This window comes from Typopeltis vanoorti, chromosome 25 (genome assembly GCF_054136105.1).
Source record: "Typopeltis vanoorti isolate ZY-2024b chromosome 25, IOZ_Tvanoo_1.0, whole genome shotgun sequence".
NCBI classification, from domain to species: domain Eukaryota; kingdom Metazoa; phylum Arthropoda; class Arachnida; order Uropygi; family Thelyphonidae; genus Typopeltis; species Typopeltis vanoorti.
In genome coordinates, this window is record NC_143573.1 from 38,167,443 (window position 1) to 38,182,500 (window position 15,058).

General features: G+C 36.0%; 1 protein-coding gene across 10 annotated transcripts in view; it reads right to left on the bottom strand.

Annotated features, from left to right (window-relative positions):
- LOC150092673 (liprin-alpha-1-like) overlaps positions 1–15,058 on the bottom strand; it is a 778,236-nt gene that overhangs the window by 64,268 nt on the left and 698,910 nt on the right. For all 10 annotated transcript variants that reach the window (XM_090414522.1, XM_090414524.1, XM_090414523.1 and 7 more), the window contains one exon: positions 13,546–13,627. In XM_090414522.1, the coding sequence (XP_090270648.1) occupies positions 13,546–13,627 (82 nt within the window). The remainder of the gene's footprint in view (positions 1–13,545; positions 13,628–15,058) is intronic.

Sequence of the window (15,058 nt, forward strand, 5' to 3'; positions counted from 1 at the left end):
AATCTTCTGTTTTTCATATCATTCTGCCACCGATGCCATCTGTTCATTCTGCTAATTCTTAGAACACTCATATCTGTGGTCTCTAGTCTTTGATGAACTGTTTTATTTCTAACCCAACCCTCAGATCCATAACTTAATTGGTCTGAACAATATCTAGTATATAGCTAGTTTAGTTTAGTGTTTTGACTAATTTTTCTCTTAATGCATAAATTAATTTATTCAGTTGATTCCACACCATTACAACTTTGCTTATTATGTTATGTATTTTCATATTTAATTTACAATCTTCACAAAAAACTGTGCCTAAATAGCTAAAATACTGATAATGGGAAGACAATTTGCTGTTCTGATAACTGAAGTACAGTTACATGATGCTGTACCAGAAGTCGGTTGACATACAAGAATTGATTAAATTGAAGGGTTGTAAAAAGTTTTTCCACTTGGTAGAAATTAAAACTTGCGGAAATTATATTCTTGTTTAATCTTTTATCCAGGTGTAAGCAAACAAACATTGTGCATGAAGTATCTTTATGACTAAGCTACTTGTATATATAGAGGCTGATGACTTCATATCACTTGTCTTAGTATTCCACAATGCAAAGCACACTTCCTTTCAAGATGTGCATATTTCTATGCTGTGCACAATACTAAGTTGAATTAATGCAGAAATCATACATTTCTCATATATAAGTAGTGAAAAGGTGTATCACCATTATAAAAACACATGTTTTTCCAATTGGTTAGAAATTAAACTTGCCAAGAAATTATATTCTTGTTTAATCCTTTATCCAAGAGTAAGCAAACAAAGTCTGCATGTGAATTATCTTCAAGACTAAACTACTTTCTGCAACTTCTCTGATCTAGAGTATTTTAATAATAAAGTGATACATCTTCTCATTATTTGTATATGGGAAGTATATGACTTCTGCATTAATTCAACCTTGTGTCTCTTCTGGGTCTGATTCCCACTGATGAGACTTCAATAAAGGTGGAAACCTGTCTGGGTAGTAGTTTCCCCATAATGCATAGCAATATGCACGTCTGAAAGGAAGTGCGCATTGTACTATGGGATACGAAGGCAAATTATGTGAGGTCATCAGCCTCTATACCAGTGATGGCGAACCTATGACATGCGTGTCAGCACTGGCACACTTGAGGGTTTCTGGTGACACACCTTGGATGTTGAAAGAGGTTGGTATTCTGATGAAAAAATTGCGATAAATCGTGTGAGATCGCTCTCCGTTAAGGCAAAGGTAGGTTTCGGTTCATTGAAAGAATTATATTTTATAGTTAGCCTGTTTCTATTTTATTTTGTAGTTAGCTTATTTCTATTTTATTTTGTAACTAGCCTATAAACAATGAGCATTTTAAGTTTACATTTTCTTTCTTAATCATTATAATTTCTGCATAATCATATGATAACTTAAAAACTTAGCATAAAAACTTCTACATACTCTTGTGAAATTCTATTTTCTGCCTTAAATATCAAATCGAAAGGGAGAAATAGATTGAGCAATGATTTGAGCACTGCCTGTGTAGCATTAAAATGTACACACTACAGCCCTTCTGTAAAGCAACTTTCTACCAGTACTCAGCAACAGAAGAGTCATTAAATGTAATGTAAGTTTGTAATTTCACTTTATTAAATTAATTGTATAATATGAATTCATAGAATTTATATCAATGTCCTATTAAATAAATAGCCTAATATGATATGTATAAGTCACCATCTATGATTATGTAGTTAAATTTATAATGTGTATGCAAGTGGCACATCAACAACGTCAATATTTAAAAAAAAAAAAAGATGTTTGACACACCTGAGTAAAAAGGTTCACCATCACTGCTCTATACAGAAGTAGCTTAGTTGTAAAGATACTTCATGCACAAACTTTGTTTGCTTACACTTGGATAAAGGATTAAACAAAAATATAATTTCTTGGCAAGTTTAATTTAATTAAAGGGTTATTGTTTTGAAGGTCAGATAAATGGTAGATTACTGTATTTTACTTGTGTTCTGAAAGTAAGTCAACTAATTTTTTTTAGATAAAATTATTAATTTCAACCATCATATCCAATTCATAGTCCGTGCGGTTAGCCTAGTGGCTTTGCGCTTCGCAACCATATGACTGGGGAAGGAGTGTCCTAGGTTCGATTCCCGTCAACGACGTGAGGAGCTGAAGGATCTTCCTCAGCCATAGCCAAGTTAGTCGGTCTTGGGCGTGGACTGCAGGGTTTTTCTCCCCAGTTTATCTGGGGTTTTTTCATCCTGCAAGCAGGCAAATAGGCCCCCGTGAACACACAGGGATACAGCTAAGAATACTTCGAGGCATAGGGATGACCATTCTATCCTCGTATTTCGGTTACGAAATCCAAGCATGCTTGGAGGGTTGTGGGCCTTAAAGGCCTGTTAAAGCCATTGAGATAGATATCCAATTCATGACTGAAAAAGGAGCTAGCAATTGACTATCATTTCTTGCAAGATGTGTATGTGGGGGGGAGGAGAAAATGAACCTACAGCCTTTTTAAGTACTATACAAATTGGCAAGTGGTTTTCATAATTCATGATATTATAACTCAGATATAAGTTTAATACTCAGAAGTGTTGTAGAATGCAAGAAGATATGAAAGATATCTTGATGAGAGAGAGAGAGAGAGAGTAAAGATTGCGAGTCTGCTAAAACAGTTTGATAGAGGTGAGTTGAGAAGGAGAAGGTGTGGAGTGTGATTTCATTGACAAAATGACATATAAAGTTTGTATTTGAGTATTTGCAGTTAGGTGTTAAGAATAGAATGGAGGGAGGGGGAGAATGCAAAGTAGTATGTGCAGGCATCCTAGGCAAGTAGTCGGGAAAAAAATTGTTGAACATAACTCCCAAGGCTCTGAAATTTAGTGGGATAGTAGTTAACATGAAGTGTGTGCAAGCCGTTGCAGACCAAAGTAGACATTGTAGTTTATGTATACAAATGCCAGAAGCATTTGGATTAAGGAGAAGTTTCTGGGCATTGGTTAGTTTGAGTTGGCCAAAAATTATAGACATTAGTGAGATTTGGTTGATGGAGCATGATACTGTCATAGGATAGAATACAACGAGTATAGTATTTTCAGAGAGAACAGGATGGGGTTGCTAATGACAGCAGAGGAATTGAAGCCAAAAAGAATAGGAGTTTAGTTGAATGACAAAGATACAAAGCACATTTGTGACTATGTGGTTTGAGAAAGAGTCCAAAAAAAAAAAAAAAGTGAAACAAATAGTTGGATATTGTTACTGATCTGGAAGTGCAAGGGAGATTGTGGGTAGCATGCTGGCAAATTAGCACAGTGAGTAATCATCATGGAAGACATGGATGAGACTTTTCATAAAATATCTGGAGACAGGGGAGAACGAGAGGCCATCTCTGGAAGCTGTATAAGGTCGGTGTGAACCGAATTGGATGAGGAATAAACTTTTTGCCTGGAGAGTGTGGTGAGTGCAGGGACAGTGAATGCATTTAAGTCAAGGTATGATGAGCTGTGCATGTGAGAGTGTGACTTGAGATAGCATTTAATGGAATGGACTAGAAGTCTGAGAGTGCTAGATCTGGTAAGTGCATTGGAGAACCTGTTAGTATCCAAGGTAGTGAATAGGGAGAGGGGTTCATGCAGTCTTGCCTGGCAAACAAGCAGAATTTTCAATTAAGAAGAGGTATATGTGGAATTATAAAGCAGATGATTTTGACAAACTGAGAAGCAGCTTGGAGCACTGCAAGAATCTTGAGGGGGGGGGATGTCAGCAGTGTATGAAAGAAAGTCAAGGAGTGTTTGAAGAATGCAATATCAGACTGCATATCCAAAATCAGGAGAATAATTAGGAGTTAGATGAGTAGCATCATTAAGTGGAAGCTGCAAAAAGAGTTGCAAAGAGTATATCAAGAGAAAGGTGATGATCAGCGAACTCATGAGCAGTATAAGGCACAGGTAAGAAGAGTGACCGACATAAGGGAGGCAAAAAAGTAGATTATGACAGGAAGCTAAAAGAAGTCAACATTCCAAAGAATTCTTTTCCACATAACAAAATAACTTTTTACAGACAACAAAAGAACAACTATGGAAGGATAACTTTAACAGATATAACATTGACTGATGAGAATAAAGGTAAGGTAGATGAACTGGAGGTGCTCTTAGGATACTGCAGAACCTTAATGCAAATACAGCCATGGGATTAGATGGGATGTCAGCCCATGTATTATGAGAATATACAAGGGAAATGGCAGCTCTTTTGATCAAATTGTTTAATTTAAATCTCATCTCTGAGAAGGTGACAAGGGAGTAGAAAGTAGACAAAATCTGTTGCATAAAATGCAGCACATTACAGACCAACCAATATTTCAGAAGTTGTTAAAAGGCAGAATTCAGGAATGGATGAATAGGAATATATCTTATGGGGGGGAGGGGATTGCTGCATGGTTTTTCACCTTTTGTATAATAAAGTAACAATTGAGCTGGATAAAGTAAATAACCACAGAATGGTCCTGGTGGACTCTGCAAAAGCATTCGATAAGATACTACATGGAACTCTCTTTACATAAACTGGAACAAACAGGATATGAAGCTTACAGATATCATATAGCAGTACACTGAAGTGAATACATGAGAAGGTGGATGACTATGATGTATTGGAGGGCCACTGCTGTTTAATTTGTATATCAGTGATATAAAAAATATTATTCATTATACAAATTTAAGAGGAAATATCCAGTTGTTTGCCAATGATGCAATTTAATTTCTCTCAATCTGCCCTCGTATTCCACATTCCAAAGAACACTGACCACCTTCTCTGGACCTTTCTAACATATTAACATCACCATGAAAACCTGGTAGCCAAATAAGTGCACAACAATCCATATGAAGCCTGATCAAGACCTTATACAATGGCCTCTCTATTTCTGCATGTCAGGGTCCTCTGAATCATTGCCATTATCCGATGTGATGTCTTCACAACTTGTGCAATGTGGCCCATGAATTTCAAGTCCTTGTCTACCATCACTCCCAGATCTCTCATCTCCTCTACCTCCTTCAAAGTTTCCCCACCAAGTGTATACTTTGCATCCCATCATTGCTTAACAAAATTTGAAACCTTACACTCTGTAACATTGAACTGATAGCTCCACTTACCTGTCCATTTATGCAATCTATTCAAGTCCTCCTGTAAAGCCGTAATATTTGCTTCACTGTACATTGCTTGCCCCAATTTTGTATTATCTGCAAACAGCTACAGACCACTAGTAAAACCCATCCCAATATCATTCACATACAAATTGAACAACAATGGCAACAAAACTGATCCCTGCTGTACAACACTAATAACTTTCCTCTTTTGGAATACTGCACCTCCATATATAACTTTCTGATACCTAAATGATAGCCAGTCACCGATCCAACTCAGAAGTCTGTTATCCAATCCATTCCAATTTATATAACAGATTGTTGTGTGGCAGTCTGTCAAAAGCTTTTTCAAACTCCAAGTACATCACTGTATATGCATCTCCCCTGTCACCTTGTCTTAGTACATAAGTTAGTAAAACATGATTTCTTTTTAACAAACCCATGCTGATAACGACAGAGGATACTGCTGTTATCAACCCATTTCACCAATCTCTCCAGTACTTTCACCATTACTCCCAATATACAGATTGGTCTATAATTTAAAGCTACAGTCTTATCACCACCTTTATGCAGTGAAACAATTTACCCCCCCCCCCCCTTAACTCTCTCTTGGAATCTGTACTATGGCCAATTCTCTGGACCATTCAACTTAAGATGTGTCATGTCATCAAATCCTATCATCTTATTAATATCAAGGCTATTTATTTTCTCAAATATTCCTCTGCTCACTCACAATTAAGGCATCCTCTCCTATGTCCTCTATACTTAAGTTCCTCATGATTCCTTCCTGAACACGATTAAACACTCTATAAATAGATCACTGAATGCCTCAACAATGTGTTCTGCAGCAGTTACCATTCAACCATTTTCATCCATTAATTTCATCTTACCATGATCCTTCTTCCTTCTTCTTGCCATATATCTAAAATATCTTCAGGTTTTTTCTTTGCATGATTTGCCAATTTCTGCTCATGCTGCACTTTTGTTTTCCTTATTAACTGAGTCACTCTCCTGGCTTGTTCTTTTTACTCTTCATGTAACTGATCATCATCATCAAATTCCTGCCATGTATCCTCAAGGGATGTACAGGATATGAAAGTACTACATGAAAAATTTACATCATTACTAACTTCCTATCTACAATTTTCTTCCAAATCAGTCTGTTACTTGTCAAGACTCCAACATTATCAGATCTTATATTTCTATCGTCTAAGGCACATTATACCGCATCAATCAACCTATATCTTGGTCTTCCTCTGGGTCGTATTCCTGCCACCCTGGCAGAGAACACTTGTTTTGCTAATCTTTCTTTGCCCATTCTGTTTAAGTGACCATACCACCTGAGATTAGCTCTGCTAACACATTCCTGGATGCTGACAATATGAAGTTCTTTCCTAATATCCTCATTTTTAATATGATGTTGCCATTGATGCCATCTGTTCACGCCTCGAATCTTTCTCAGGACTCTCATATCTGCAGTCTCTGGTCTTTGGTCAAGTGTTTTAATTCTGATTAAGCTCTCAGATCCATAAGTTAAAATTGGCTTGAATACTGTCTTGTATACAGCTTATTTAGTGTTCCGACTAATTTCTCTCTTATTCCATATGAATTTATTCAACTGACTTTCTACTATACCAGATTTGTTGATTCCATTGCCTATTTCCATATTTAATTTACCATCTTCACTAAAAATCGTGCTTAAGTAGCTGAAATGTTTTACTTGTTCCACAGGTTCTCCGTTCACAACGCAGTTGACATTTTCAATGATTCTGCCTATTTTCATTGTCTTTATCTTTTATTGCTGACCTTCATACCATATCTATTACAACAGTTATTCAATTTAATCAGAGAATCTTGCAGACTTGTAGCAGATTTATTTAGAAGTATAACATCGTCAACATAAAACAAAGAGCTGACATTAACATCTCCAATTTTAATTTCATGTTTAATACCACTTTCCTTCATAATGTGATCCATATAGATAATGAATAACAGAGGGGATAATGTACATCCTTTAATGTACATACATTAAACCATATTCCTGTACTTCCTTCAATTTTAACTGCTGACTTACAACTCAAATACAGACTAAGTACTGCTTGATATAATACCCCATTGACACCATATAACTGTAGCGTATTGAAAAGCTTCTCTCTTGGCACCTTGTCATATGCCTTTTACAGATCAGCAAGACTTAAATACAGATCTTTCTTATATTCCCATGATTTCTCCACTATTTGTCATAAAGCGAAGTTCTGATCCTCACAGCCTCTATTTGGCCTGAATCCAGCTTATTCTTTACCAAGCTTTTCTTCCACAATTCTTCTCAACCGTTTCTCAAGTATACTGGCATAAATCTTATCCGGAACACTCAGTAGGGAAATACCTCTGTAATTCTCACATTCAGTTTTATTTCCCTTTTTATATATGGGTACTATGAGAGCTCTACTCCAATCATCAGGAATTTGCCCCTCTGTCCAGGTCTTCTGAACTATGCATTGCAGCCACCGTAAGATTTTTATACCACCATACTTCAGCATTTCTGGTCGAATATCATCTACTCCTGCTGCCTTTCCACATTTCAAGGCTTTGATGGCTTTTTCTACTTCAAGTATGGATATGTATTCCTGACTGTATGCCTGCTGAGTGTTTTTTACAACTGTGCTATCACTGCTTGTTTCATTTAGCAATTTTTTGAAGTAATTACTCAATACTTCAAGGATATCTTTTTCTCCTGTTTTCATGTCATCTTTATCATTTCTAACTCCTTTTACAGCACTCTTTCCTCCATTTCTAAGCTTCTTCAACAACTGCCAGAATATTTTGCCACCTTCTTGATATTTATTTTCCATGTTCTTGCCAAACTCCCATGACTTTTGTTTAGCCAGTTTTACACAGTGTTTAGCTTTCTTATATTTGTCTCTCTATTCTCTAGGAGCACAAGCTTACTTATTCCCCAGGAACTTTTAATATGCTTTCTTCTTTTCCTTTACTGATTCTTTAACTTCCTGTGTCCACAATGGAGTTCTGATTTTTCTATCCTTGCAGACAACCTCACCACATGCCTCTCTGGCTGAATCAATCAGGGTTTTCTTCAAGGCTTGCCACTGAATCTCCATGGTTTGGTTCCTGTTCTCAAACTGTTTCATTTTTTCTTCAATAATCTTTGTGTATTTTAGTCTACAGTTCACATCTCAGAGCTGCTCAACTTTTATTCGCTTTAAAACTTTCTTACATGTTATTCTTTTCAATATGAAATTCAATTTTATCCTGCTCAAGACTAAATAGTGATCACTTCCAATTTCAAATCCTTTGTACACTCTGCTGTCCTGCACCTGGGAGAAAACATCATTATCAACAATAATATAGTCAATGAGACTTTTGTTATTCCTTGCCTCTTCTCTCCATCTGAATTTGTGCACATTTTAATGTTGGAACATGGTGTTAGTAATAACCAGTCCATGTCCTGAGCAGAAATCCAACAGGTATTTGCCATTGTTATTAGCTTTGCTCTTTTCTCCAAACTTTTCCAAAATATTAACAATTTTTTGAGTCTGACAATCATTTCCTACTCTGCTATTTAGATCCCCCAACAAGGACCAACTTTTCCTTTTTCATTGTGTCAGTTGCTTTCTTTAAAGACTCAAAAAAATTCCTCCACTTCTACCTTAGCAGAACTTTCTGTGGGACCATAGGCACAAATAAGTCTCATTGTCCAATTCCCCATTCTGATATTTGCCCACATCACTCTACTTGAGACTGCCCGCCATTCAAGAAGATTAGCATCATATTTAGTGTTGAATACTATGGCTACTCCTTCTTTTCCTTGATTGTCATCACCTGAATATAATATTTTGTATTCATTGCTCAAAAAGATCTCACCAGTTTTTGTCTTTTTTGTTTCAGTCACCCCTATTATGTCAATCTGGTACTTATCTAATTCCTCAGCTAGCTCCATTTCTTTGCCATTCAGGCTTCTTATGTTGATAGTACCGATCTTTAATTCTGGTGATGTTGAGATGGGGTGTGTTTTCAGATTTGTTCCGGTAGCTGACTTTTCGCTGTTCACCCTGGTTCCGTGACAAAAACAACGGGGCCTTGTTTAACCGGGCAATGCCCCAGCCGGCATGAAATTTTGTCATGTTGTACCATCATTTTGTATTTTGGTTTAAGCCAATAAGGATATAATTTGGTAGGCTAAATCCCAAATTGCCAGCCCATCCTCGTTCCTTCAGCATCTAGGTAGATACCCAACAGGGTGCACCATGAGAAGGTGAGGATTGGTAACATGGAATTGATTATTAGCATTTTCATTTGTACTGCCTCCAAAGTATTCTTCTTCTTCCAGATTTCATGCTGAAGCTCCTCATTGATCCATTTTACACCTACCTTATTCACCATTTTGAATACATTCACACATTGATGCTGATATGCATTTCTTTGCAAGTTCCCAAGCAGCATTTATTTCCTTACCGCTCAACTTCTTGTTCCATGTGCTATAGCTGCAAGCTGTGTCCTAAGCTTGTCATGATCACAGCTTTATAATTCCACATATAATCTTTCCTCACAAAAGTCTGCATATGGCTAGCCACAACCCAGGTGATCACTTCATGATCTCTCTCTTTCACCAAATGGAGCAAAGTGTGGAACCCTACTTACAATTACATCCTCTGATGAAACAAACAGATCTAAAACTCTCAATCCTCATGTGTCCTCCTTTACGTGCTGCCTGAGATAGTTATCTCTCAAGAAATTCATTTTCCTTATTTTCAAATGCTACCTCTTCATTCCAATCTATACTGCCATAGTTAAAATTACCAATAATAATTACCCTTCCTGTGTGCACTAATCCAAGTTGTTTATACATTTCTTCATCACCACCCTCCACATTTCTGCACCTATAGTGACATCGAGCTTAGTATGTCTTTCTGTCAACCTCCGTGTTACACCATGCTGCCTCATAATCATTGCCACTAGTTTCCTCTTTCATGTCTGTCTTATGTGGACATAATTCCCCTGCTATCATCAACAGCACAACCCCTCCCTTCTTGTCCTTTCTATCCTTGTGAAAAACACTGTATTCTTCCATATATATAATTTGAAATTATGAAATTTGCAATAAATTTCATAATAAGAAGAAAAATTTGCCTATGAGTTGTAATTATCAATAAATTCACTAAACTTGCAATAATTTTATGTAATCAAGCATTGTGTGCATGCACACTCCACCATGCACACCAGAGTAATTGTTACTTTTATAAAGTAATCATAAACTTTCTTTCATTTCATTTACCAAAAGAAAATTTTATATCTTGTAATATGGTATCACAAATTCTGTATCATATAAATGGCCTACTGGCAAATTTTGCAAAGCAGCTTTTACATAAAGCTTCACAATATCTTATTTCCCTTTTTTATTACTCAAAAACTAGAAGTTTTTCTTGGAATGAAAGAATAAACTTTGGAAATTGTTACAATAAACTTCCCTTATGAATTATTTTGAAATAGCTTATTAGGATGTATCAAGCAACCAAAAAAGTTTGTACGGTTTTTCATAATAAAAATTAAAGAACCACAGAAATTTTCATAAAATGTTTTATTCATGAAAATAAGCACCTTCCCATTCTACAACTCTTTCCCAACGAGATACCAGTTTGTAAATTCCACTTCAATCTCCGTTTTATTGCAGAACTATTTCGCATGTGATCTAAGGGAAGGTCATGTTTTAGCAACTTGCTCACATTCTATAATAATGTTACCACTGAACTAGACAAGGGGGAATGGATACACCATGATACTTTTTGATTTTGCTAAGGTTTTGACAGAATACATGGTAGACTGGTGCATAAACTGGAGAAAATGGGTTTAAGTTATAGAATATTAGCATGGGTAAGAGGATAGCTAACTGACAGATATCAAAAAGTGGTATATGGGATCTGAGTCCGCAAGGTTTAAAATAACAAGTGGTATACCACAAGGATCAGTGCTTGGTCTACTGTTATTCAATCTGTACATAAACGATATTGGGAAGAATTTGACAGGCAACATACAGCTATATGCTAATGATGCAAAGAAAGGTAGGGTAATAAGGAATGCTGCTGATATGCAGTACTTGCAGAATGATTTCAATAGGCTAGAATTGTGGGCATGAGAAAATAGGTGTTAGCAAACGTAAAGTCATTCACTTCGGCATGATTAGATATCCAATGTCGTATTATATTGGTGGGATTAGGCTAGAAGAATCTGATGAGGCTAGGGATCTTGGAGTGTTAGTAGATAGGAAGTTGAAGTTCAGGGGCCATGTGGCAAAGATTGCAAAAGATAATTGCAATGCTGAAACATACGTTCACATGTAAAGATAAGGATGTTATTTTGCCTCTTTACAAGGCCTTGATAAGACCTCACTTGGACTATTGTGCACAGGTCTGGTCTCCTAGTTTCCGTTGCGATTCTGATATATAGGTGCGTGATTGGAATGGATTGCCATTGGATGTGAGTGCAAGCAGTGTGAATGAATTCAAGAATAAGTATGATAGCTGATGTGTGTAGTATGTGGCCTGTCTCAATGAATCTCTGACTCCCTGGAGGTCTCTCTTAATAATAATAATATAGGGTTTGGTACTATCCTTCGTTTCGGGCATCCATGGTCTTGGAACATATCACCTGCGGATAAGGGTGGGACTACTGTAACAAGTACATGTAATGATTTGTCATGTTCCATCACATGGGCAAGTACAATATGATAGAACGTGTCTAGTGCATGGCTTGAACATGTTAAATTAATATCATTTAACTGAAATTTTCACAATAGGCTACATATGAGTTGTGTACCATTAAAATCAAAAATAACTAAAAAAACTCAAGCAGTTAATCAAATTTAAAATTGGTCACCATGTTACAAAGAGAGAAGGGACACAAGTGATGACCAGCAATTGCATTAGTCAATCTCCTCTTCCTTTCTATTTGAGGTGACCAATTATAAAGTTGACCAACTGCTGAAGTTTTCAGGTTATTTTATATTTTAACTGTATAGATTGCACATATTTAATCTAATATGTAGAGTTATAAGTTTTCAAAATTTAAATGATAATTCCAGATTAAATGTTTATAATATCATTCTTATTATAGTACGCCCACAGATTTGAGACCCTTCGACACTTCTGCACATGTCAACAGGAGGAGAATCCATTCCGATACTAGGGTAATCTGTCCGTATTGTGGGATGAGTTGTTTATTATTACACGTCGGAAAATTAATTTTTCTTTTATGATCATTGTAGTTAACTATATTGCTTGTATAACAGTTGGAAAATTTTACCTATAAAGCACGTGATTTAGTGTGTTGGCGACCAATTCGTACATCCTTCATTTCTTTCTTCCCTTCAGCATGAATCGACTATTCTTGGCAAGAACCCAAGCAGAGATCTACAAACTGTGGGTGAACTATATGTCTCCCCTTATTATTTGCATTTGTTCTTCTTTGTGTTATTGTTTGTGTGTTTTATGTATGGTGGTTCCTTCCAATCCTTTGTGCTCTGTCATCAGTTATGTTTTTCTGCCATTTCCTTTGTTTCTTATGAATGAAGTGGAGGGGGGTTTTTTGGTCTTTTTTCTCGAAATTCACTACATTTAAGTAGTTCATGTCTCGAACAGAAATCTACAGGTACTTCCATTGTTATTAGCTTTCCTCATTTTGAATGCAGGCATAGAATAATAAATATTCTATGTCTGCATTCATTTCTCAATCTACTGTTAAGGTTTGCAATAAGATCTGGATTTTTCAATTTCTTTATATCAGCTGTCCTCTCTAATACTTCAAACTACTTCTTCTTAGTAGACCCTTTTGTGTGCCACACAAAAGATATGTCTCATTGTCAAATTTTCCATTTTGAAATTTGCCCACATTGCTCTACTTGAGATGCTTATCGTTCAAGATGCTGTTTTTTGTAGCTGGTGTTGAATACTATAGCTACTCCTTTACCCTAATTGCTATTGCTTGAATATAACACCTGGATGATGCAGATATAGTGGAGATGGTGCAAAGGAGCGTTAAAGATGATATTGTGACTGTGGAATGTAGAATATAAAGAGAGATTGAGAATTTGTAGACTGCAGACAAAACTTTTGAAAGCATCCCAATGATACCAGTAGATGGAATTTTTCATTTTATGGAGGTGGGGAGAGGACATCCATGAGAGTTGAAAATGAATGTAGTCAAGAAAGGGATTAGAGCTAGATTTTAACCTCATACAGACTGATATATGGCACCTCCCTCAACGAGTCTCTGACTCTATGGAGGCCTCCTGTAATAATAATAATATGGATTATGTTTTCATAAAAATTATTGTAAAAAATTAAAAAAAAAGAAAAGAAAAAAAAAGACAGAAAATTAATTAATACCTCAAGCCAAGCAACAATTGTTGGTCCATTCCACAATGCAAAAGGTGTTCCAGCTTTCATTGCTTCTGCTAATAGTTCATGTCTTTAAAAAAAAAAAAAAAAAAACTTCTTAATACTTCAGTTGAGGAAAAAGGAAAGCTAAATTTAAGTTATAATCATTTAAAATTTGGTTAAGATTTAAATGTCTCAAAAAAAAAAAAAAAATCTGTTGACAAGAAAACTTACCCACATGAATAGGCACATGCACAAACTTACTTAACTTCTTCCTAACAATATGGTATTATTAAAACTCATATTAGCAGAGCCTCTGACCTCTGTACAAGCCAAGCTTCTCTCACAGCTGAATTCTCCTCGAGTCACCATACCTTACTCTTAAATGGTTACAACACCAAAAAAGATTAACAAAACAGTTGTTCTTATCGTAACCACATTCTGCTCAACATACAGATTATAGCAATGTTCCTACTATTCCCTATAAGGCCACCTTTATCTGCTCTCCTAATATCTACTCCCTTCTCTCTTGGTTTCAAGCATTTACAAGGTTCCTTGTTCATGCAACTTGTCATATAATAAACAAACCATTAGATCTGCCAACATCGCTTGGAAAACACAAGAAATACATTCACTGCGACAATTATGGTCAGTCACATCTAGCTGACCATGCCTTAGATATCTTTGGCCAGAATCAAATGAAAAAAAAAACTACTATGCTTCATCACAGCAAATACAAACTTGAAAAGCATTTTTTTTTGAATTAGCAGCAAATTTAAAATACCAGTCTAATCTAAATAAATATGGTTGTGTTAAACTTCCAAAGATTTAAGACACATTAATTCTTAGACCTTCCACCCCAACAAACAATGCTCTAAAACCCAAAACTTCTTCCACATACTTCTTTGTACGTGTGTGTGTGTGTGTGTGCCTGTGTGTTTTGTATATATCATATTACACATTTTATATTGTCTCTCAGAAGATGTCTTCATGACATGCATGAAACAAAATATTGGATTGATTAAACATGTGCTTACCTATTTCTCTGTGCTGTGTTTATTCCATTATGAGTTGATGGCTTTTATCATTAATTCAGACAAGAAGTTTATTAAAATGTGTAACAGAATGTGCAATAAAAGATAACAAATCTGCAGAAAATGACCACAAGGAAAGTGATCAGAAAATGCTTAAACACATTCATGCCAGGCACAACACAAATTGTATTGCTTGGTACTTATCCATGGGATGGGATATGAGGAATCTTCTCAAACTTCTGGTTTCCAAAAAAATTTGAAATTGGCTACTAATATATTATTATTACGGGCGACACCAGGGAGTCCTTATACTCATCGAGGGAGGCCCTAAACATCATGTCCACATAACTATTCGACATTCTCACAGTATCTATCATACCTTGCCTTGAACTCATTCACCGTCATAGCACCCACAACAGACCCTGGCAGCTTATTCCACTCTAAAAGTAAAGAACCCAGCTCTAACACCCTTGCTAACCATACTCTTT